At 32.6% G+C, this 23,546-nt stretch overlaps 3 protein-coding genes across 3 annotated transcripts; 2 read left to right on the plus strand and 1 right to left on the minus strand.

The window, feature by feature from the left end:
* Window positions 1-5,402: 5,402 nt before the first annotated feature.
* LOC112022888 (F-box/kelch-repeat protein At3g23880) lies at window positions 5,403-6,521 on the minus strand. Its single transcript, XM_024055511.2, has one exon. The coding sequence runs from the start codon at window positions 6,519-6,521 to the stop codon at window positions 5,403-5,405; it is 1,119 nt and encodes a 372-aa protein (XP_023911279.1).
* Window positions 6,522-9,736: 3,215 nt separating this feature from the next.
* LOC112022897 (zinc finger BED domain-containing protein RICESLEEPER 2-like) lies at window positions 9,737-10,933 on the plus strand. Its single transcript, XM_024055524.2, has one exon. The coding sequence runs from the start codon at window positions 9,737-9,739 to the stop codon at window positions 10,931-10,933; it is 1,197 nt and encodes a 398-aa protein (XP_023911292.2).
* Window positions 10,934-15,142: 4,209 nt separating this feature from the next.
* On the plus strand, window positions 15,143-18,880 carry LOC112022887 (protein SODIUM POTASSIUM ROOT DEFECTIVE 1). The gene is made up of 3 exons (XM_024055509.2): window positions 15,143-15,634; window positions 17,511-17,586; window positions 18,489-18,880. Exons 1-3 carry the CDS (start codon window positions 15,335-15,337, stop codon window positions 18,608-18,610), a joined length of 498 nt encoding a protein of 165 aa, XP_023911277.1. The 5' UTR covers window positions 15,143-15,334; the 3' UTR covers window positions 18,611-18,880.
* Window positions 18,881-23,546: the final 4,666 nt, after the last annotated feature.

Consider the following 23,546-nt stretch of genomic DNA (forward strand, 5'->3'; position numbering starts at 1 on the left):
ATTTCTTTATGATGAGCTAACAAGCATGGTGAGGAATTTTTAGAGGGATCAAAAGGGTTACAAGAAGAAGATAATGTGGATTAGTTGGGAGAAGCTTTGTATTCCTAAATCTCAAGGTGGTATAGGTCTTAAACTGTTAAAGGAATTCAATTTAGCCCTCTTAGCTAAACAAGGGTGGAAGCTCCAAGCTGACCATAACTTCCTCGCCTACCATGTTCTTAAAGCTAAATACTTTCCGGAATATGAGTTTGTGGAGGCTACATAGGGTTGAAGACCATCTTATTTATGAAAAAGTATCATGGCTGCGCAACACATTGTTAGGCGAGGGATGAGATGGAGGGTTTGAAAATGGGAGGAAACTTGGTTCGGATTTGGTCTGACAGGTGGCTTCCGACTCCTACTATTTGCCTCAAAGTACCCTGGATAACCAAGCTATGGTTAGTGATCTTATTGACTGTAGACAGGGTGAATGGAAAATTGATTAATCCATCATATGCTCTTGCCGCATGAAGCATAAATTATTTTGGGAATGCCTCTTTCATTTTTTTGATAAACTGCAATACATAAAAAAATAATAATTAAAAAAAAAAGGGGGAGGCTAAACCAAAACAGCTGGTAGATTGCTATTATTCAAACAAAAAGATATAGCAGAGACTAACTTAGCAGTAGAACAAAAAGAGTAACCAAATAAAGCCTCAGCGAGACTTGGAATGCCTTGGGAATGCCTCTTAGCTCAACTCTTCCGGATGATTCTTTGATTTGGAATTCCACAGCCAATGGTATTTTTTCTATTAAAAGTGCCTACAAAGTAGCGATGGATTTAAGAGTTCGTCAAGACACAAGTGGTGGATCCTCTGATAGTGATACAAAGAAATTTGGAGAAGAATATGGAGACTACAAGTTCCTAGGTAAATTGAAAAACTTTGCTTGGCATGCTTGTAAAAATATTTTACCAACTCTCTCTAATCTTAAGAAACGTGGTATTGTGGGGGATGACACTTATGATGAATGTAGAGATGGTTTTGAATCTTCTAGTCACGTTCTATGGGGTTGTAGGTGTGCAAAGGAAATTTGGAAATTGATTCCTTTTTTCGGTGACGACAACAGCCTTATTTTCCTGGAATTCATGAACTTCTTGTGGTTTTTAATTTTTTCTAGGAAAATAAATGATGAAGCTCTTACTTTGGTGGTGACAATTGCTTGGGTGATGTGGTCAAATCGAAATAATAATAGGCATGGGGGCAAGGTGAAGACCAACCAAATTGTGATACAGTGGAGTGTAGTTTACATTCGAGAGTATCAAACAGACAATGAGTTACTGTTATAGTTAAGGACATTGGCTAGCAATCTTGGATTCCACCTGCAAATACTATATAACGAAGTAAATGTGGATGTTGCTATATTTCAAACTCAATATGTTGAGCACTATGAAACTTGGATTAAGGAGAGTCCTTGCTTTAACATGCTCTCTCAACTGAGTATTTTTTTTTTTTTTTTATATGAATGCAATCTTTTTTTTTATCAATAAATATTACATATTGTTTAAAAAGAATTTAAAAACTAGCTGATAACTTAATAACGAACTCACAACATTTTTTTTTCTTTTTGATAAACTATTATGACTCACGGTACTCTGGTCTTTTAACAATAATTAAATTCAATTATAGGAGAGACTCTTGTTGGCTGATCCATGTGTTCATGAGGCCTTGCTATTGCCGTATAGTTTCAGAAATTGAGAAACACTGTTTTATAAAGCCATGGAACAAGGGTGCTTTCAAAAGCATTGCATATAAAGTGAGGTTAGAGGAGACCTAGCTTGCAAGGTATGCTCTATTCCTCCAAATCTTTTGTATGAGCTTCATATTCAATGGTATTTCCCATGGTTTTAGCCAAGGTCATGTATGGCCAAGATTCCTTCAATTGAAAACTTGTCGATTGAAGATGTTATGAGTGTTATATCTAAGTTTTATTAAACTAGCAATGTTTTGGCTAGCTGGTTGCCACATGGCTAAGCTAGACTACTCATGTAATAGACTTCTATTTTTTATTTTCATTCCAAAAAGTCTTGCTATTTTTATCCCCAAAAAAAAAAAAAAAACCCTAAACTAGTGGGTCCTATTTTTAAACTTTTGTTTGGTATAATTTATAGTTTACAATAAGGAGAGAGAGGTATTTGAACTTGGGATGTCTTCCTTAAAAACATTAAAATGTATTGATTGAGCTACAAAACATTTGGTATGTTCAAACTTATAATAACTATTAAAAAATACATGACACTAAATTCCTAGTGCCTTTATTCCTTCATTAATCTTTTTTCCCATCAATCTCTTCACACTTTCACAGACCTTTGGTATAAATCTAAATTTTAATAATTGGAAAATAGAAAAAGAAAGATGAATTCTATAAAAAAAATTTATAGCAACAAAGCAGTGAAGTGTTATACAGCTTTCCAAGCGTATTACAATACTTTTTAACACTTTTATATTGGTTTCTTCTTCAATTTATTTGAAGTAATCAAATTTTATGTTTAAACTTAATGTAATTACATTAATAACTTGAATTGATTATTTTTATTTTTATTTTAATAATATGAATAATCATTAGAGGCAACTAACTAAATTAACCTAGGAGTGAAATATGAATTATGGTTTACATTTTCTTTACATTTTCCATAACTATTACATTATTATATAATTGTTTATTTGTTTTTATAAGTCATTTTCGATTAATTTTGTTTCAAATCTTATCCTTTTAATCTTGTCCCCATTAACTCAAATCCTGACTCCTCCACTATATGTATTGAATTTTAATTGCAATGTGGAACAAATAGTTTTTAAATGAGAAGGAGGATACATGCACTTAAAAAGAGATCAAGAAATAAGCAAACAACAGCAACAATATTGATTTTTCTTTGAATTTAGTACCTGTTATTTATGAATCCCAGTCGTAGCTCCATTAGTTTGACTCTCATGATTGAGTATAAGATTTGACACTTAATGGTAGGTAGGTGTTAAACTAATACGTCTTTGGCATTGTTTGAGAATGTATTTCTAAGATCAAACGCGGAATTCAAATAGATGTGGGAGAGTCCAGAACTCTAGTCAGGATCAATAAGACCACCTCTTAAATCAAATCGTCCTCAAGAAAAGGAGGAGCATCAGGAGAATGAGGTACTTTGTTTATGTACCATCACATATGGGGATCGTCTGTTTTTCAGGAGGTGGTATTACATACACTGAAGTATTTTAGCCACATGTATTGTTCTTCGTCATTTTATCATATCCAAAATTATGCTTTCTATCAACCCTCTAATTAACATATCCTTTTTGTCCGTGTAACTTTCTAATTGATCCCAAAAAAAATCATTGATTAATGGAATATAGTGTGATTGAGTTATGGGGCAAAAGGCAAACTGACCTCTTATGTCTCTCTTCTTCTTCTTCCAAATTACATCTTTTCTCATCCCTTTAAAACCTTAAAAAAGCTCATATTCAATGCATGAAACTCCTATTTTTGTGAGGTTTGGAAGAAGTCATTGGTAATCAGCCTTATCCCCAATTGTTTAGAAGTTGATTCCCAGACTCGAACCTACAACATGTTGCTTTTGGTCGAAAGTACTCGCCATCGCACCAAGGCACAACCCTTTAAAACGTTATAAAACCAATATTTTCCATAACTTTAAGCAACCAAATACTGCTTTAAATCAAACCGAAAACCATTCAAGTAGCCTTTGAGTAAATTCTCCCAACCAATTTTTCTTTTTCAGATAAATAATAGTAAATTTCACTACTCCATCGCAATTCCTGTAGCCATTTTGTTCACTTTTTGAGCCTTCTTTGCAATTAAATCCGACCTTTTCAAACATTAAGCATTGCATAAATTCTAAAGCCTTTCCCTCACCATAACCTCAATTGCTAGCTATGTTTACTATTTCTTTATTTGATTGGTCTTGCACATGGGGTTTCACTAATAGCATCTCCATTCCGAAGCTCATAGAGCCATTGCTTTCTATACATAATAACATTCTCTAATTCTTTATACTTCTTTATGTCTTTTGAACATGAAGTGATCTTTTTGCAATAAAATATTTCTTTACTTATCAAATAATAATAATAAGAAAAATTTTCCTATCCTAAAATCCAACACATGCATATGACAGGTACTTCAAATTTGTCCTAAATCACTGTTACATCAATACCTACTAATGACCTCAATGCAAATTTTGGTTTCTGCCAATGTTAATTATGATTAATTAGAATTCCATTGTTTTAAACTTCTAAAAGGAAGCAGAATTTCAGCTATACTGCTAGTTGTTGGACTTAAGAATAAGTGACAACTATATTCTATGACAAATAGCTATGGAACTAAACATTGCGAAGCAGGCCAATTAGACTATAGGGGTTTTGGATGGTCAATGGTGAAAGCACAATAGAATAGAATTGCTTAGCTATTTATTGAGCACATTTTGGAGGTGCTAAATACTGTGGAGTACTCTTAAAGCATCTTGTTGCTACTTGTAACATTGATAACAACTACAATGTACACAAAATTACTGGACATTCCCGGAAATAATAAAAAAATCTAAACAAAAATAAGTGGACGGTACTCAATAATTTTCCCAAATCTCTCAATACACATTGTCATCCACAGGCACAAACAACTAAACAATCCTCCTGCCTATATACAGTACAAAAACACTGCAAAACTATTAATATTTGAAACCTCCACCTTCTCTCTAGTCCCTACTGATGTTAATTTGATTAACTAGTAGTGCAGAAACTAATATTAACTATGACTTAACAATCATTTTCTTTCCATTTTTTCAGCAATCAGACAGATGCCAAAAAATAAACCAAACAAAATGAGACTCGAAACAAAGCCAATATTGAACAAAATCAAGCAAACAAAAAAAAACTAATCATTATTAAACTTTGTCTCTACAATCCTAACTAATCACAGCCACTGTTTGGTTGCAGAGAAAAACCTAGGAAAAGAAAAGAAAAGAAAAAATAAGCGCAGGTGATACTTATAAGAACAGGGCCAAGGACACATTTTCTTAGCAAAAGGCAAACCTAAGCCTAGCATTCTCTGCTCAAAGCTGTAAATTTGCTTATAAGAAATGCACACTGAGAAATGTAATTTAACGCTTCTAACCATCAACTGTCAAATGTAATTTAGCTAACTTCACCCATTCATATTGAGAAATTTCTTAAACTCAAGGATGGAAACAATCACAACCTTAGTTTTTTGCATCAAGAGTATCTAGTTTCCTAAACAGATAGGCTTATACATAAATTATACTATAATAGCTAAGATAATTTTCACAATGATGATGGAAAAACTGAAGCTTTCAACGGTAAAAGTGATATAATAGCTAAAGTTATTTTTCACATTTGCTCATCTTAATCATGTAAAACCAAGCTCTCCATAGAATTAGCTGAGAAACCCACCCAATTAGCATCTTCAATCGCAAGAATGCTCCAATTTAGACTCTCAGGCTGGTTAATTGAAACCAGCCCATTGGCACTCTTGAATAGAAGTTCACCATTATCAGTGCAGCCATAGAAATCATGAGGCGAATCCATTGGAATCAAAAATTTTCTAGTCCAAGACCCAACGACACCATACTCCTCCATAACCCAGAAGTGGCCTAGGCAACCAGAGAAATAAATAACGGCCAGCAATCCCTTGAATACCGCTAGTTGAAAAGAAAGTGAATAATTTTGAGGCAGAGGCATCATTATCTCATGGAAAGTCTCATCATGGACGTCAAAGGACAAAATGAAATGGTGGCGGCAAGTATATGCTATAAAGTGCAAAGCTCCATTACAAAATACAGAGGGTGGCAGAACAGAAACAATAGATCCAAAATTGGGTTCATACCCTCTTAAGGACTCCATTGTTATTATAACTTTTCTCCATGAATCCGTGCTCAAAGTGTATATCTCTGCCTCAGCCGGTGGCTTTTTCTCCCGAAAAGTTACAAGGCTTAAAACCTTGAAGTCATTGTTTTTTTTAGAGTCAAAAGCAAATCCAAAAACAACTCTAACATCACTGTAAAGAAAGCGAGTAGATAGAAGCTTCTTAAACTTTCTAATACTTGGGTTCCACAAATAGATTTTGTGATAAAAATCTTGGTCATAACTAGCTAAGCAGAACACGCTGTTACAGAAGCCAACTATGCTGTACTTGTCAAGAAACGATGGGATTTCAACTTTAGAAACCTGGGTCAACGTGCGATCGTTGTTGCAAACAACAGTACACAATTGTTTGGAAGTGGAAGATGAATGATCCGCTGTTACTGTTGGAGTGTATAGCAAATAACCACTGTGAGTGTTGGTGGATATTAGCGATTTGGTGAGGTTGAGGCTGAAGAGTGTGGAAATGAAAGTGGTGTCGGAGATGATGGAGTTACAGGATTTGGAAACGGACCTGAATCGGGTTAAGGATTTCACAGGTAGCCGACCAAAGATGTCGTTGACGACGTCGTATGGAACTTGGTCACGCATAGGTTGAGACATCACTAAGCGAATAACTGTTTGTGGTTTAGGTTTGTTGCGGCAGAGAAGGGAAAGTAAAAGAGAATAAGTTAGCTCCGGGGTTGGCGTAAAAGATAAGATACCTTTTACGCTGATTGGCTAGCGACACATCAGCCAAGGAATTTAGACTCAATACACATTACATGCAATTATAACCCAATTAAAAACCTAAATATTTAGGAATGACAATAGGCCGGTCCTGGCCAAGTTTTTTCATACCCAGACCCAACCCACGGGCTTGAACCCTCGACCCGAACCCAGCTCAATTATTAAACGGATTTTTTTGCAAGGCCCTGAACTGCCTTGCTAAGCCCCACGAGCCCGTTTAGCCCAACCAGATTTAGGCCGAAGTGGCAACCCAAATTGTGGCCCAACCAACCAAAAAAAAAAAAAGAAGAATTGATGCCCATTAGTATTTTTTGCCTAGATTCAAGCCCATTCAAGCCATATAACGTGGCCCAACAAAAAAAAAAAAAAAATTGATGCCCATTCACTAAAAATACATGTCTTAACATTATTATTGCAATTAACCTCCACACCCCTTTTTAAAAAATAAATACGCTACATATGGTCCAAACGAGCAGTGCAATATTAGATAAATATTAAGTCTTCATAGGCATAGGTCTCACGAGCAAAATTGCATCCTAAGAACTCAAACACCTTGACATGCCCTAGCCACAAGCCAGCAGAGCCATCCAACAAGGTAAACACAAATCAATAAAACTCATGGGTGAAAGTAAACACCAAGCATGTTAACAAATAAAAAAATAATAATAAAAGCAGTAAAGAGTGCTTAGTCAACTATATCATACTTTAAGGAAAGTCTTCTTTCTTATTTCAACGGAAACAAACCAACCCACACCCAAAATCCAACAAATCCTAGAAATTTTGCAAACACAGAAGGAAAACTAGCAAATCTAAAAATCCCACCCAAAAAAAAAAAAAAAACCTAACAATTGTTAGATTGGCAAATATTGTTGGTAGGGCTGTCCAATAAGTCCAAGACCTGACCAAACTACCTGAATACAACCGACTCGAAGTCTAGCAAGTCAACCCGAAGCCCATGATCGGTTAAGTTCGGGTCCTTCTCTAAGAAAACCTGTATATTTGATTCGGGTAGTGGGTTAAGGGTTTAAAAACCCGTATAACCCGACCCGCCTGAAAGTTTCAGAGAAAAGAAAAAAAATATATGTCCCAGTTCTTTTGAGGTGAGCACGTGAGAGACTGAGGATGATTAGATGACTGCTTGGTATAATTGATAACTAAACACATCTAGAGTCTTCCACGCAAAAGCAAAAATCAAATCAGCAAAGCAAAGATCAAATCACCAGAAGATCAAAGCTCAGAACGGTTAAAATTGAAATGAAAATCCCATCTCAGATGTTGTTCCACACGCAAGCCTCAGTCTTCAATCCCATCTTAGACCTGTTCTCAGTATCTCACTCTCTCATAAATCAAGATATCACTCTCAATCTCAGTCTCCGTTCTCTTTACTCTCAATCTCAAGTCTCTCTAGTCTTAAGGCCCAACCCTTCACTCCATACCCTCCACAATCCAAACCCTAATTGTTGCCGCCATTGCCTCATTACCACACTCATGGCTTCGCCTCACTTTCCACCATAGGTTAAGCCCTTAAGCCTTCTCATGCTTACAGATCAGCTTCTTAGTCTCAAGACTCTCAGGTATATTTTCTTCCTTTTTCATCTATCTTTCTCTTTATTTTGAGATATGGGTTTTTCATCTTGTTCAATTTATTGTAAACTTAAAGATCAGTTGTGAGAAATTGCTTAGTCGTACTGCCATAGAGTTACATGTGCTTGATTCCACTTTGAAACATAGTATCTAGTGTAGTCAGTCTCTTTAGTCTCTATACTTTTCTGTTTGATTCAAAGACTAGGGAACCAAAACAGACCAACTGATTGGATTCAAATATGAAACCCTAATTGTCTTGATTTGATTTGTTAGGTCAAAGATGAACCCCTAATTTAAGTGTGCTCATTTGTGTTCTTTTTCTTCGTTTTTATCCTATGTAGGCTGGACTGTGTGGAGGTTTTGTTTGCATTTGCCCAATTTTATTCCTTGTTTTGTATTTTTTATTTTTTATTTTTTTAATGAGCAATATACTTCTATGATTCTATCTTCACTTATTTGTTTTTACCCTTTTGGTATCATTTACAGTTAGAATTTCCTACAAATAGTTGCTTTATAATCTATTCTGTAGCAATATTACATTTGTAATAGTGATTTTTATATTTTATTTGTTCTTATTATTCTTTGCACAGCTGAGGTTGTCATATACTCATATTTTTAACAATATGCCCACTTATTTGAAGTATTTTAAGTATAAATAACTTATCAAAAAAAAAAAAAAGTATTTTAAGTAAAAATAATTGAGTGTAGAAAGTGGAGCACTTTCCCTACACATTTTGATCCATCCTTCCTGTTTCTATCCTACTATTTCATGTGCTTTCTTATTTCTTAATTTCATTCACTCCTAAAGTTCTTTCTATATGTTTCTATCCTGCTGATTCATTTTGTTTTCCTAATTTAAAAAAATTGAAACCCTAATTTTATACAGGAGTTGAAATTTGTTCAAGTAGGCTACTCTTTTTGCTACCTCTTCAAGGTCGAATCCCTAATAGCTAAGGATTTTCTAAGGTATCATTTATCTTTAGTTGTTTCTCTTTTAACTTCTTGTCGTTTGTTTGTTACTTTGTTGTTGTTTTTATTGCAACTTTGACCTATTGTTGTTGTTGTGTCACTTGTGTGTGTTCTTGTTACTGGTTTAGTAGTATCATTGTTATGGTAACTTGCTAATGCATAAATTTGATGTCTTTAGGTTATGGAACCCTCTAGTGATGCACCCGTTCCCAAACAACACCTACTGCCCAAACAGAACCTGTTGTCCAAGCTATACCTACTGCCACTCCAACTAATGCTGAGGTTCTCCCACTTCCACCTAAAGGTAAAGGCAAGGTGTGTAATAATAAGAAAAGGTCTATTGCTTGGGACCATTTTGAAAAAGTAGATATTGGTGAGGGTCATTTTAAGGTTGTTTGTAATTATTGTCAAAAAACTTATCTAGCTAATAGTAAAGGGCATGGTACTGCTAATTTATTGAATCATACGCCAGTTTGTGTTAAGAACCCTAATAGAGATACACTTAAGGGCAACAAACCTTAGCGTGAGAACCCAAAATGTATGGGGAGGAAGGGTTTCAGCCTATACCAACAGCCTTTACTATTGAGGCTTCTAGAAAGGCACTTGCTAAAATGATTATAATAGATGAGTTGCCTTTTAGGTTTGTTGAAGGGTATGGGTTTCAAAGATATTTGACAACCTTACAACCTAAGTTACAAATTAGGAATATCCCATCTCGTCAAACTGTGGCTAGGGATGTGATTGGCATTTATGGTGTTGAAAGTGAGAAACTAAGGGGGGCCTTGAAGGGTTGTAGGGTGTGTCTTACTACAAACACATGGACTAGTATTCAAAATCTGAATTATATGTCCCTTACAGGTCATTTTATTGATGATGATTGGAGGTTGTATAAGAGAATTTTAAATTTTTATCAAGTTGAAGACCATAAGGGGGAGACTATAGGTAGAGAGATTGAGATGTGTTTGCGTGAGTGGGGTATTAATGGCATATTCACTTTAATAGTGGACAATGCTAGCTCAAATGGTGCCACCATTAAGTTTTTGCAAAATGTAATTAAAGATTGGGAGGGCACTGTTTTAGAACATGATTTCTTACACATAAGGTGTTGTGCACATATCCTAAATCTAATTGTGGGGGATGGTATGAGAGAAATTGATGCATCCATTGCAAAGGTACTTGAAGCTGTGAGGTATGTGAAGTCCTCACCAAATAGGAATCAAACTTTTCTGGGTTTTGTGGAGAGATTAGGTATTGAGTCTAAGTCTCTTCTTTGTCTAGATGTACCAACTAGGTGGAACTCTACCTACCTCATGTTAAAAACCACACAAAAGTTTGAGAAAGTGTTCATACGAATGGACTTTGAGGATGATAATTATTTTTCATACTTTATGAACAAGGAGAATAGTGGTGGTATGGGATCTCCTAGTGGTATTGATTTTCGAAATTGTAGGACATTTGTGGGTTTATTGAAGCTTTTTTACAATGCAACGAAAAAGTTTTCAAGTTCTTTGTATGTTACTACAAACACCTTTTTTGATGAGATGTTTGTCATTCAAGAGAATATTTCCCATTTAAGTAAATCTCAAAACCACCTCTTGGAAAATATGGCAACTAAAATGGAATCTAAGTGTGATAAGTGTTGGGGGAAAGGGAATAAAATTAATCATCTCTTGTATATGGCTGTGGTTCTTAGTCCAAGAAAGAAGTTGAGGTTTGAAGTTTTGTTTTTCTAAAATTTGTGGGAATGAAGTGGCTGATGAGATGGTTGAATTAGTGAGGGGTTCCTTGGTCAAGTTGTATGATTATTAGTCTTGTGTTGATTCACCAAATGTACAAGTACCAAGTGGGAGTGAGAGGACACACATAGAAGGTGAGTCAATAGGTTGTAGCGATTCATATACGATGGTTAATTCTAGGTTTGAGCGTTTCTTGGAGGCTGAGCAGTCCATAGGGTATAGTAATGAGATTGACAAATATTTGGCTAAAAATTGTGGCTAAAAATTGTGAAAGTAGAAGGGGGGATGTGAAATTTGAGACATTGGGGTGGTGGAAGGCCAATTCAAATAGGTGTCAAGCGCTATCCAAATTGGCTAAGGATGTATTAGCTGTACCTGTTACTATTGTTGCTTTTAAGTCAGCATTTAGTACTGGAGGACGAATACTTGATCCATTTCGGAGTTCACTCTCTCCACTCATGGTTCAAAATCTTGTTTGTGCACAAGATTGGCTTCAAGCCTTGGTTCCAATTTCTTTTCTCAAATCAAAGGATGAGTTAGAGGCCTTGGAAGATGAATTTCATGATTTAGGTAATATGTTAACTTCCAAACTTTTTGTCTATTAAGTACTATTAAATGTGTCTTATGCAAATGAAATTTAATCTAATAGCCTTCATTTCTTTCTCTTTTCTAGTTATAAGTCAAGCAACAGCAAGTGGTGGAAGTCCAAGCTCAAGCAAAGGTATCTCAATTAGTGTTGATGACTAATCACTAAATGGGTAAGTTTCTACCCTTACTGTTATTTCTATTGAGTTTGGTTCTGCCCTCTCTATTGTTTCTGGTTATTACTATTTTGTATTTTTTGGTCTTGTCCTTATATTTCTATTGATAAATATCTTTTTGCCCATTTTCTTGTAGGAGGAAGGACACATTTTGTATAGGAGGCAGAGTATTGGATATATTTTGGAAGCTCTTTTGGACATAGTTCTTTTCTAACTTATAATTTATAAATCAACTCTTGCTTATAGGAAAGAAAACTTATTAAGTTTATAGGTTTTCTTTTCTATAAGTCATGGACTTAACTATAGAGTAGTTGTTCTTTAATGCTTCAGAAAAGCTATTTTTTGGAAATACTTAGGTATTTCATAGTTGTAAATAATTATAACTAGCTATTGCCTCACACACTTGCAGTAACTACCTTTCTGCCTTCTCTTACTCTATGGAAATATTGCAAGATGCTCTTATTATCTATTGTTGCCATACTTGTGGTATGATTGTGATTGATTTATTCATTGGAATTTGTTTGCTGGCTTGTGTTACATATATGGAATGGTTGGCACAACTTGGCAGGTTTAATAGGTTGAGATGTGCTTTTGTGCTTATTAGACTTTCTTGATTTGTTTTTGGATTTTTAAGGTACTGCCTATGTCCTAATGCTAAGACATTTTGAAAAATATTTCTTTCTTGTATTGTGTGGTTTTAATAGGTGGTTAGAAAGTGATATTATGTGTGTTTTTATGTACTGNAAAAAAAAAAAAAAAAAAAGAAGAAGGAGAAGAAGAAAGAGAGACGGAGATAGAGATAAGGACAAGAAGAAGAAGAAGGGAGTGTATTCAGAGAAAAAAGAAGTGTTAGGTGGGGTTAGATGGGAAATAATAAAAAAAAAAGAGGAAAAATACTATTTTAATAAAAAAGTGTGCATAATAGATAAACTGATGTGTGTGTTTCTGTAAAGTGCTTGTGTAAAATAGAAAAAAATGAGTTTTTATGTTAAAATAAATTAAAAATTTTAAACGGACTAATGTAGTTGCTCTAAGAAGTTAGAATGTTCCATAAGTATTTCATAGCTTTTGTTAACAAGTGTATTTGTACGCTTATTAAAGAGGCCAGTCCCACTACCGTTAGAAAATAGTAAAAGTATGTACTTTATATTGAAAGTGGCTCTATTCCTAATAAAATGTCAGTTGAATAAATTATAAAATTCTACGTTACCCAAAATAAATTATAAAGGAATTATGATTAGTAACTATGCATGTTCTCTCTACCTATTAGCAGTTTTTTCCTATATAGAGTTTTGTAGTTGTATGCTAAGAACAATTTATAGAAGTGAATTTAACTTCATTTGAGGTTTCTATGCTTGTAGGGCTTATTAGTACCATACCACATAAAAGCTCAAATAAATGAACAATACTGTTAGGTGTTCAAATACATTCATAATTGCTCCTAGATATTGGTTACGGATGTCTTTACTTTTGTGTAAATAACTTGCATATGTTTCAACCAAAAAAAAAAAAAAAAGTGTTTTATAACATATTTGAGGTGGTGAGTTATTATTAGTTTTATTTTGAATCTATTATTGAAATTATATCTTTTGTTCACTTGTAATAACTAGGAACAAGTTTCTACCTAAGATTTGTTGGAAAAATGTAGTGAAATATGGCATTTCTATAAAATAAAATAAAAAACAACATGCAAATGTTAAAATTAAAGGATTAATTATGGATACCATCAAACTTTATGATTGATAATGAGATTACACGATTATATATAGTTATTATTTATAACTATTTTGTGCAATCCAATTTCTAGGATGAGAACTAGATACTCCATATTAATAAATTTTCTTAAATATGCCTTTGCCTAAGTAAGCAATGGTGGCTTAGGATTATTTTCAAAGGGGGTTAGCAGTGGTGAGGTTAGGAATTTGTCATGGGGACAAGTAAAAAAATATAATAATTAATTTTTTTATATGTACAACTTCCATAATATATACATTATACAATAATCTAAAATAGTATTCTAAATATAATTTAGTATAAATATCTGTAAGACAACAACCACTGAATGCATAAAAAAATATAATTAAATAACTAATTATACATGTTGTCAATCTCCTGGAGTTAGACTAATGGTAAATGTGAAATTAAGAAAAAAAAATAGTAATTGATATAAGTTTTTACTTTTAAAGTGTATGACTTCCTAACCATACACGTAATTAGTCTCTTGAAATTGGCACAAGTACCAAAAGACTTCTTGTATTTGAAAATCTATAGAGCATTTATCAAACTCCTTGATCAAAAAGAGAGAAAAACTAAGAAAATATTGAAGGAAAAAAAAAAAGATAGAGAGAACGAAGAAATAATCACAAATATAGATAAAGATCTATTATGTTGTAACAGTGGTGTACTTTTTTGTTGATGAAGAAGAAAAGTGTAGGGAAAAAAAACTTTATTCTGCTGTCAATGGAAAAGTAAGTCAAAGTTCTAGAAAGAAAAAGTTTTTTTTTTTTTAAATTTTTTTAACGAATGAGCAAAAATTTGAAACATTTTTTTTTCTTTCTTATAAAATTAAATATTTTAAGACTTGTGCTATTGACACAACAATTTCACAATAAAACCTAGGTGACAAGTTGTTAAAGGTAAGAAAAAAGTTGTGTTAGTTGCGGGTCCTAATAAAAACTAACTACATCCTGCCACTTAAACTTTATTATTAAATTATTGTGAAAATATTGTAAAATATTGTGAAAGTAGCATTAAGATGATCATCTTCAAACTTATATTAGCTGGGTTTAAACAAAATTTAAGGTCAAGGGATTCAAAATTTTATTTTAGGGACTCAAAAAAATTTTATTAAAAATTATATAGATATTTAAAAAAAAAAAAATTTGGCTAGGTCAGGGGGTTCATTTGAACCCCTAGGCCTAGAGGTAACGTCGCTCCTGTAAGTAAGAGTTACAAGTTAGTTCTGAATTTATGTTGACATGCTCAGGTGAATATATGCGCAAGTCCGCGTAACATGGTTGAAATTCTTACATTCATTTATTATGTTGTTGACATTAACTTTTTTTTTTTTTTTTTTAGAGAGAGTTTTAACTTATGACGTTTGCTACTGATAATAGCTCTTTATTATCAAACCAAGATACCAATCAGTTTTTGGTGTAGGCGGAGATTAAACCCTAAATTTCTTATACAACTATCAGAGACTTTACTAATTGAGTTAACTAGAATCAACTTGTTGACATTAACTAATTACATATAGTCAGTGAAAGGTTATATAATAAAAATGATAATAATTTTAACGTAGGTTTGAAATTAACCAAGTCAGTTGATTTCCAAAAATTAACTAATTAACCAGAAAAAGGTCAGGATTGTGATTGTGATTGGTGAACGCATTCAAAACATTGGCATATACAGTACAGATAAAACTGCAAAAGCCAGCCAACCCACAGTTAGATAAGTCATAAAGACAGCATGTCTCTCTCCCATTGCCTTTATAGTCGGTAACACCTCTGATCTTCATTTCATGTTACCAAGTCTTATCTCATGAAAACATTCTAGTAACCTCTTTGCTTTGTGTGTCTAATCCTATACAATCACTAGCTCTTCATTCATATTCATACACTCTCTTCTCTTTGAAAACATGAGCATGAGAACAACAAAGAATATGAGAGGCTTCATGTGCCAGTCTCAAGCAGCAACTGCAGTGTGCATGGCCACTACTACTTCTCGCTCGGTGATTGTGCCTAGGAAGGCTGAGAAAACTCTTATTGATCATAATACTCGTTTTAGCAACAATGCCAGGTACTCTAGGCTTGTTGATACTCGTAGGCTCGCTGTTGGTAATAAGCCATTCATGAAAAGGGAACACGATCCGCACCATCAGCCAAAGCCCATTCAGAAACCATCTTCATCACTTGCTTTGCAAGACAATGTCTTCCAGGTCAGGTTGAGGTCCTTAAGGAAAATTAATTTTGATATTATTTTTCTTTTAGATGTTACACATTATGTTACATCAAATCACTAGTGCAAAAAGTGAAAAACTTAGCCACCTTTTTAAATTATGAATAATGAGTATTATTAAGTCATTAGTTAATGAATCATTTTAGGAAAATTTATATACAACTTTTACAAAAAATATAAAAATTTGTCAAAAAATAAATTTTTTTTTTTAATTTAAAATTTTCCATAAAAAGTTTCTTAAAAATATTTCCTAAATGAATGCTCTTAGGACATTCATAAACAAAATCCTTAAATTATTAGAAAGAAGCAATATATTAAAGGGGGAAAAAATGAGATCAAGTATCATAAACCAACAAAAACTATATTATTCACAAAAAACAATGAATTTACTTCAATGAGGTTTAAACTTTCATCTATTTCGTAATTTAATCAAAGAGTTTGGTTAGTTTTGGATTACTCATATAATTTCTAATAAAATTTTGCTAAAGTAGTATAAGCATTATTTGAATTTATTTTTTTTTTCCTCGTATTTGATTCGCTAAACAAGACTTTTCTTTTTGGTAAGTAGCTAGATAGACTAAACAATCATTATTAAATAATAAATTCCGATATTTGATATACTTGTTGCATTGATACTTTTTGGATATTTGATCTACTTCTTGATGTAATATAACCTAACTAAAAGAAGTTGTCTTAATCTTGCCTAGTGATGTAGCATTTTTTTTTTTTTTTTTTGAGAAGAATAGCATTTTCGATGTAGCATTTAAATGTGACCATTGAAAAAAAAGACCTATATGGTATCACTTTCATCCATTCCCTTATGATTGGTTATATCAAAAATTTAAACCAAAGACCTACCAAAGTTATCCATCTTCCTCACTTCTTTGAATCTTGGATCAAGGTCCATGAAAGTTTTGTAAATTATTCCGTTAATTTTATATAGAGGTGATGCAAAATATTTTCAATGGCTCCTCCTTTATTCAATGAAGAACTCGAATTTAAGGTTTTTTTTTTTTTTTTTTTTCATGTCATCCATACACACCTTTAAAATTTTAATTTTAATTTTTTTTTTTTTTATCCTCAAAAGAAGTGTTAGGACTGAAAGGAGTCATGTGCAATATAGGAAAATGATACACAAAAAGTAAAAATGAAAGAGACTGCTTTGTTTGGTAGAAGGATCTCCATTAATATGGGCGCTGGTGGGTAAAGATGAATCATCTCCTTCTTAATGTTATCCATGTGATGATCCATTACTTCCATTCCATGCCTTTTAGTATGCATGCCAGGCTTTATAGTTGCATGATACTGAGGTCACTCAGTACCCTTGGTTCCACTATGCATCAATAGTTTCTTTTCCTTTTGTTTTTTTCCCCTGAATACACATCATATATAAGTTACTACAGATTGTACAAAGCTTTTATTTTTTACCCCAAATAAAATTATCAAGGGATTTGAATCCAAATTCTTCCACTAAAAAGGTGATGGTACGTATAACTTAGCTACAAAATTTCTGACAAGTTTATTCAATACTTAAATTATATATAAGAGTTTATGAAAAAGAAAATTTTCAATAAAATTCAAGGTCTTTCTTCTCCAAAAAAAGAAAAAAAAATGAAATGGGTAAATTATAAAGGAAGGAAATACATAATTGTTTTTTCTTTTAAAAGATGAGTTAGGATGTTTGTAAAAAAAATGATAATAATAATAAAAGGGGATAAATAGTAAATAGTTTTAACTAATACAGCCTTATATGGGCCCAAGTTATTTCCATAGGTACTTGACCTAGATGAATTGAGTAAGGTCTGTAAAAAAGAGATATTGTTTTTCACATTATAAGTAAGTGGGTTGGGTTGCAGGTTGTTGTGATGAGGGTATCCATTCATTGTCAAGGCTGCGCTGGCAAAGTTAAGAAGCATCTGTCCAAAATGGAAGGTATTTTGTTTCAGTTGGAATAATTACATCAATTTTCCTTTTTGCTTTTTTTTTTTTTTTTTTTTTTTTTTTAAAATTTTTGGTACGGTTTTGCGAGTCCATAAAAATAAATAAATAAACCATTTACTATAGCATATTTTCAAGATAGTAATTATTAAAATGATAAAGTTTAGTTACAAAATTGGTTGTAACATTAAATTACAACTTTACTCAATATCTTTTTATTGGATTACAACCTTACTCAATATTCTTATTAAAACTGTACCATATTATACAAAATTGTTTATTTATTTTGGTTGGGTTAAACATGAAATATATTATCAAAAATAGCAGATTTTGGAGATAGTGACCAAAGAAATGGCAAAGACAGTGAGTGCTACCAAACTTTCTCTCTTCTATTTATCTTCTACAACAGGCGACATTAAAAACTGTGGACCTTGAGAGCCATGAAGAAGTGTGGGTCTCTATAGAATAATGTAATGTGTCGTAAATAATGTCCATAAATATAATTGGTCACCCCTCACCCACCATTTAAACTTACCTCAAATTCCATTAATTTATCTAAAACAACAAGTGTACCTGATCGACCGTGACAGTACTAGTACATTTTTTCAGTGGCTAAAATTATTTATCATTATCGACTTTGCAATAAATTTAACGAAATGAAATTTTATTACTTAGGTGGAGTAGTAGACACTATATTTATACGGCTTAAAATGAAGTTATGAATAAAGAAACCAATCAATGTGTATTGAAAAATTTAAACGTTTAGAACAACTGATGTTTGCGCAATTAATCTTCTTTCTTCGTAACAATAACATTGTAATATTTTAAAGTTACAAACTTTCTCCTTCACATATATATGACCGTAACAACAAACTTCTCTCTCTCTCCTATATTAGGGGTTACATCGTTCAGTATTGATGTAGAGACAAAGAGGGTGACGGTGATGGGACACGTTTCACCAGTGGGAGTCCTGGAGAGCATTTCAAAGGTGAAGAAAGCAGAGTTTTGGCCATGTTGAATGATGAGTACCTCAAATATATTGGAAGCCAAAGCCAATTTGAAGAACATTAAATCTTCGTCCTTCTCTTTAGATTTAGTTATCTGTTTAATTATTTATCGAAAAAAAAAAATTTATATGTTTAATTTGGTGGTCATGGTTGGACAGAAAGTGGGAAAGAGTGCAGAAATTTGATCATGTGAATTTTATATGTATTGTGCATTTAACCTGACATAAGTCTGTCTCTATTTATTTTGTGGGCATTAATTTTAGTCTTACTCTTGCTTTTAATTGGCTATAATCTCCTAAATTTCTAACAAATTTATTATTTTGTGTAATATATTCTATGCAATATCCTCTAATATTGGGGGTGGACTCAACAAATTTAGGACCTAAACCCTCGTTTAAGAGAGATGTTGCATGAGCTCATAATGAGCTCTTTAGTTACATTCGTGTTGAATCTCCAAAAACAACGAAAGCGAACTGAATAATAATGAAACACTAAAAAATTATTAGAAAGAGAGTTTACTTCGAAACCATATTTATGTGGAAATTCTATAGTGACTTAGATAAAGGCCCAAGTCAAGATAAGTTTAATTATTTAGAGTAATTATTAAGCAATTGTACGGCTGAAAATGAATCAAGTTGTTTATGAACAGTTTAGGCTCGATTCGGAAAAAATGTCTATTTATGTTCATTTGAAAGTAAAGTTCAAGCCTTAAGTTTAGACCCGATTATTAAATGAGTCAAGGTTAAGTATATATAATAATGTGTTTGTGAATGAGCTCGAGAATATGAGAGCTCGATTTAATCTATATATACTATAAAACTGAAGCCTTTGACTATTTGTTGACGTGCTCTACAATTTTCCACATCATCACCCATATTATTTATTTATTTACGTTTTATTTTTTTGAAAAAGAAGCATCCCAACTCTTTAACCAAACCTTAACCCTAATAACCTAGCATCTTTCACTTTCTCTTCTTTTTTCTTGCCTCTTCTTATCTCCAAATGTCCAGTTGTTGAATCTTGAATATCTAAAAGCTAAGCATTCCACCACTTCTCCAAGTTTACTCTTCTCTCTTCACGCTGTCCTTCATCCCTTTCTCTTTGGCTTAAACGTAAAGCATCTCGGCCAAACTCTTCAACTCTTCTCTCAATCTCGCTCTGTTTGTTCGTAGCCTCTGCTAGCTCAAGTCTTGGCTTCTAAAGTTTGGTACATTTTTTTCTATTGGGTTCTGGAGAACATGTTGGTTTCATATGATTTTGCTTCTCTCTTTTCGTAGTCAAATCAAGCTGCTGATAATGAATGTTGCATTAATAGAACGAGAAAATTTAGGTGGTTAGAAAATGTACAATCAACATTCGACAAAAGGGTATTTTACCTCTGTTTTGCTTCTTAGGTATTACATGAAAGGACAAAGTTTTTTGGGTTTAACCATCTTTTTGGTTTGCAATTGTGGATTACTTTGTAGGTTTTGTTATATATATATATATATATATCAATTCTTGGGGTTTGCCTCTCATTTGTTTTTCATGAGTATCATACTATGATCTCCCTCATTTGCGGCGAAGATCATTTATTTTCTTTGTATTATTTATCTTTTCTTTAAAGTGAACTCCACATGCTTGAAAAAATGTCTTAGTTGAATTTTATAAATAATTTAAATAGGTTGGATAAAGATCCTGCATTTGGTGCATGTAGCTTATATCTGCAGATAGCCATTTGAAAGATGGAAATATGAGGTATTTTTCCTCCTAAAATCCCATTTAGTAGGTGAGCAAGAAGTTTTCCTAGGATGGATTATTGTAATAGTACATGATTAATGGGTTGTGGAATGTAATGATAGTGTTGGGGTATTGGGAAACACAACTTTTGGAACTTAAAAAGCTTTAACCAATGGCTTTTTTTTTTAGCCCCAATAAGTAGTGGTTATTATAGCATCTTCCCTATAAATAGGATTAAGCTTCAACTTGGGTTGGTGATTTCCCTTTACCTTCTTTTAACTTAAAATTTTCTATCTTAAATAGGTACAAGTTTTTTTCTCTAGAACCAAACTAGCAGTGTTGGATAGGAAATAAACTTATAAAAAAAAAAAAAAAGTGTTGGGTAGGAAATAAAAGTTTTGAGAATCAAATCCAATATATGCAAGAACCCAGAATAAGGTTTGCTCTAAAATTTCTTATGCAATTTTCAAATTAAGTATGGCCTCTTATTTGAAGATATGAGAGTTGAAACTTTCAACCTATAAATTAGTTTCATGAGTGCCACCAGATTCATTTTCCATTCACCAATTATCATAATCTTAGTTTGCTTATTGCAATATGAGGACATAATGTCTTCTAGATTTACTCTGCTCGGCCTATATTCATTAACTAATTTGAAGAATTTTTTTGTCCATCTTTCGTATCATTACCACTGTATCCTTGCACATAATGATGATGATTTGAACCTTTTTCACTAATCTCATATAAAAAAAAAAAAAAAAAAATCAAAGTGCCTAATGTAAGAACTTTTGGAGTCACAATTGGTTAGGTAGATGTCATAGGCTTAATTTTAAGAGGTCACTATATTAAGAGCATTTATATGTTTATACTACGTAGTAATTCTTTTTTCTTCTAAAATTATTAGTACTTATCAAAGAAAATGTAAGAGCACTTTTATAGTAATGGATTTAACTATATATGAATTGCATTCATGTAGCCTAAGTATTTTGTTATCATTTTCAAGTCATAGTACCTTCAAGTAAAGTAAATAGTTTTAATATTTATATAACTATCCCGTGCATTGCATGGGTTAGTGATTAGTTATATATAGTATTATATTTTTATATGTATACTTATTTAAAAATATATTTATATAGACTTGAAATTAGATTATATAAATTTGTCTATAGGTTCATATGATATTAAATTATTATTTGTAATTTATTGACGATATAAACAGTCTATTCATAGTAAAAATGAATAAAATTGTGAAAAGGTAAAACATTTTAGTCATGGTTTCACAATAAATAGGAAAATAATAAGTTAATTAAGTAACTCGTGAACAATTTTGAGCTTTCTTGACAAGAAAATGAGCCAAGCTTGAACATAAAATCATGTTTAATTTGGTGATGAGCTCAAGCTCAATTTGGATTGCATTTGAAAAAAAAAAAAGAATAAACTTGAACTTTTAATACTCGGTCGGCTCATTTACAGCCCTACGTGGCACACAGACTACAACGCTGGCATACACAATGCCTATGTGGTTATTAAAATAGTTGTAAGGACACAAAAATTTGGCGGCCTAAAGTCACTTAGAACAGTGAAATTTGTGCTATCCAGTTAGGCCTAAATCAATAGATATTTGTAAAGAGAGTGGGGTAAAACAAGTTGGGCTTAGCCTGAGGATTCAGACAGAGAAGGAATGAACAAAGGCTAAAGATTAAGTATATAAATGGTTCTTTACAATCTCGCCCAAGGACAATGTTCTTGCATAAGGATGTACTCTCTCTCTCTCTCTCTCTCTCTCTCTCTCTCTCTCTCTCTCTCTCTCTCTCTTGTTCTAATCTCTTTCTCTTGATTTTCTTAAGATCCCTTTCATCTGGAAGCCCTCTTTTTTTATATACTCATCAGCTTATTGCATCCTAGCCCTCCATCTACAATCCTCCAGACTCTCCTTTGGACACTTGTCCTTTAAACTTTTATTGAAGGTGGTAGAAGGAGATGCTTAGCTGTGAATTCTATTGTTCAGGTCACTTCCTGATCAATGCAGCTGATAAAGCTGTTGCTAGTCATTTAATGCAAAGGCAGTAGGTGAGCTTTCACTAGAAACTTCCTTCACCTACCTTGACTCTCATTGAAAACCGTCCTCTCCATTTGGCCTTCTAGGAAGTATTTTGTCCCCTCTCCTCCTATCCTCAGGTGAATCCCCTCCTCGGGCTTAGAAAGCTTTTATAATGATAGTTACAACTTGTTGTATCCTTGCTCGGTCCTCAGGTCCCCAAAATAATAATAATAATAAAAATGTCATGTCAGAATCTAATTAAAAAAATTAATTTTTCATTTTTTATTAAATAATAAAAAATATAAAAAAATTCATAAATTCATATTTGTGTTTATCTTCAACAAGAACACAAACCCAGATTGATAACCTGGTATATATGAAATTTGAGAGAACCTTATGAACTGGAGTTCAAGCTGGAAAAGGGCTACCAAGCGTTGAACTTGTGACCATTCCCTTAATAAGCACCAAGACTGAAGCCATGACCAATGGACCAAGTGAGCTTTTAATGAGCTAATATTAAGTATTATTAAATTTATATTATATTTACACGATTTATAGTTTCTAAATATTCCTAAATTTGTTTTCATTACTAAATTTAGTATTAAATATTACTAAATTTGTTTTCGTTGCTAATTTAACTTGTTATTTAAGAATAATACATTTGCATAGGATTTTACTATCTATGAATTAATTTTATAAGTGTTTCTAGTTAATTGAAATGATTTCTACTTGAAGGGTTATTATAAAATTTCTTTTCATGCTTATTTATGGTGTGCTATTTTTTATTAACCTTATAATGTACTATTTTATTTTAACCCTTATAATATCATGAAAATTTATTTGAAAGTTTGTTTCAATTGTTTAAGATATCTTTAGTCAATTTTACTATTGTTTACAAATTTAATACATTTATTTATTTTAATTAATTACTAAACTAATTATGACATCATCACGGTTCGACCTCGGTTAAACCTTGGTCCAACCTTTAAAACCTTGAACCTCCCCAATTACTGGTTCTTTGAATGGTTCGGGTCTGAAAACTATTTAAGCACAACTACAAGAAGTGCATTTTCCTTTAAGTGGAATTTTCTATTTATGTTTTTCTTAGAAAACAAACACAAAATTAAACACATAGAAACCCAAAAAATTATACCCATACATAACACACACTCTCTCTCTCTCTCTCT

The sequence above is a fragment of the Quercus suber genome, unplaced genomic scaffold (genome assembly GCF_002906115.3).
Source record: "Quercus suber isolate HL8 unplaced genomic scaffold, Cork oak 2.0 scaffold_62, whole genome shotgun sequence".
Classification (NCBI taxonomy): Eukaryota; Viridiplantae; Streptophyta; class Magnoliopsida; order Fagales; family Fagaceae; genus Quercus; species Quercus suber.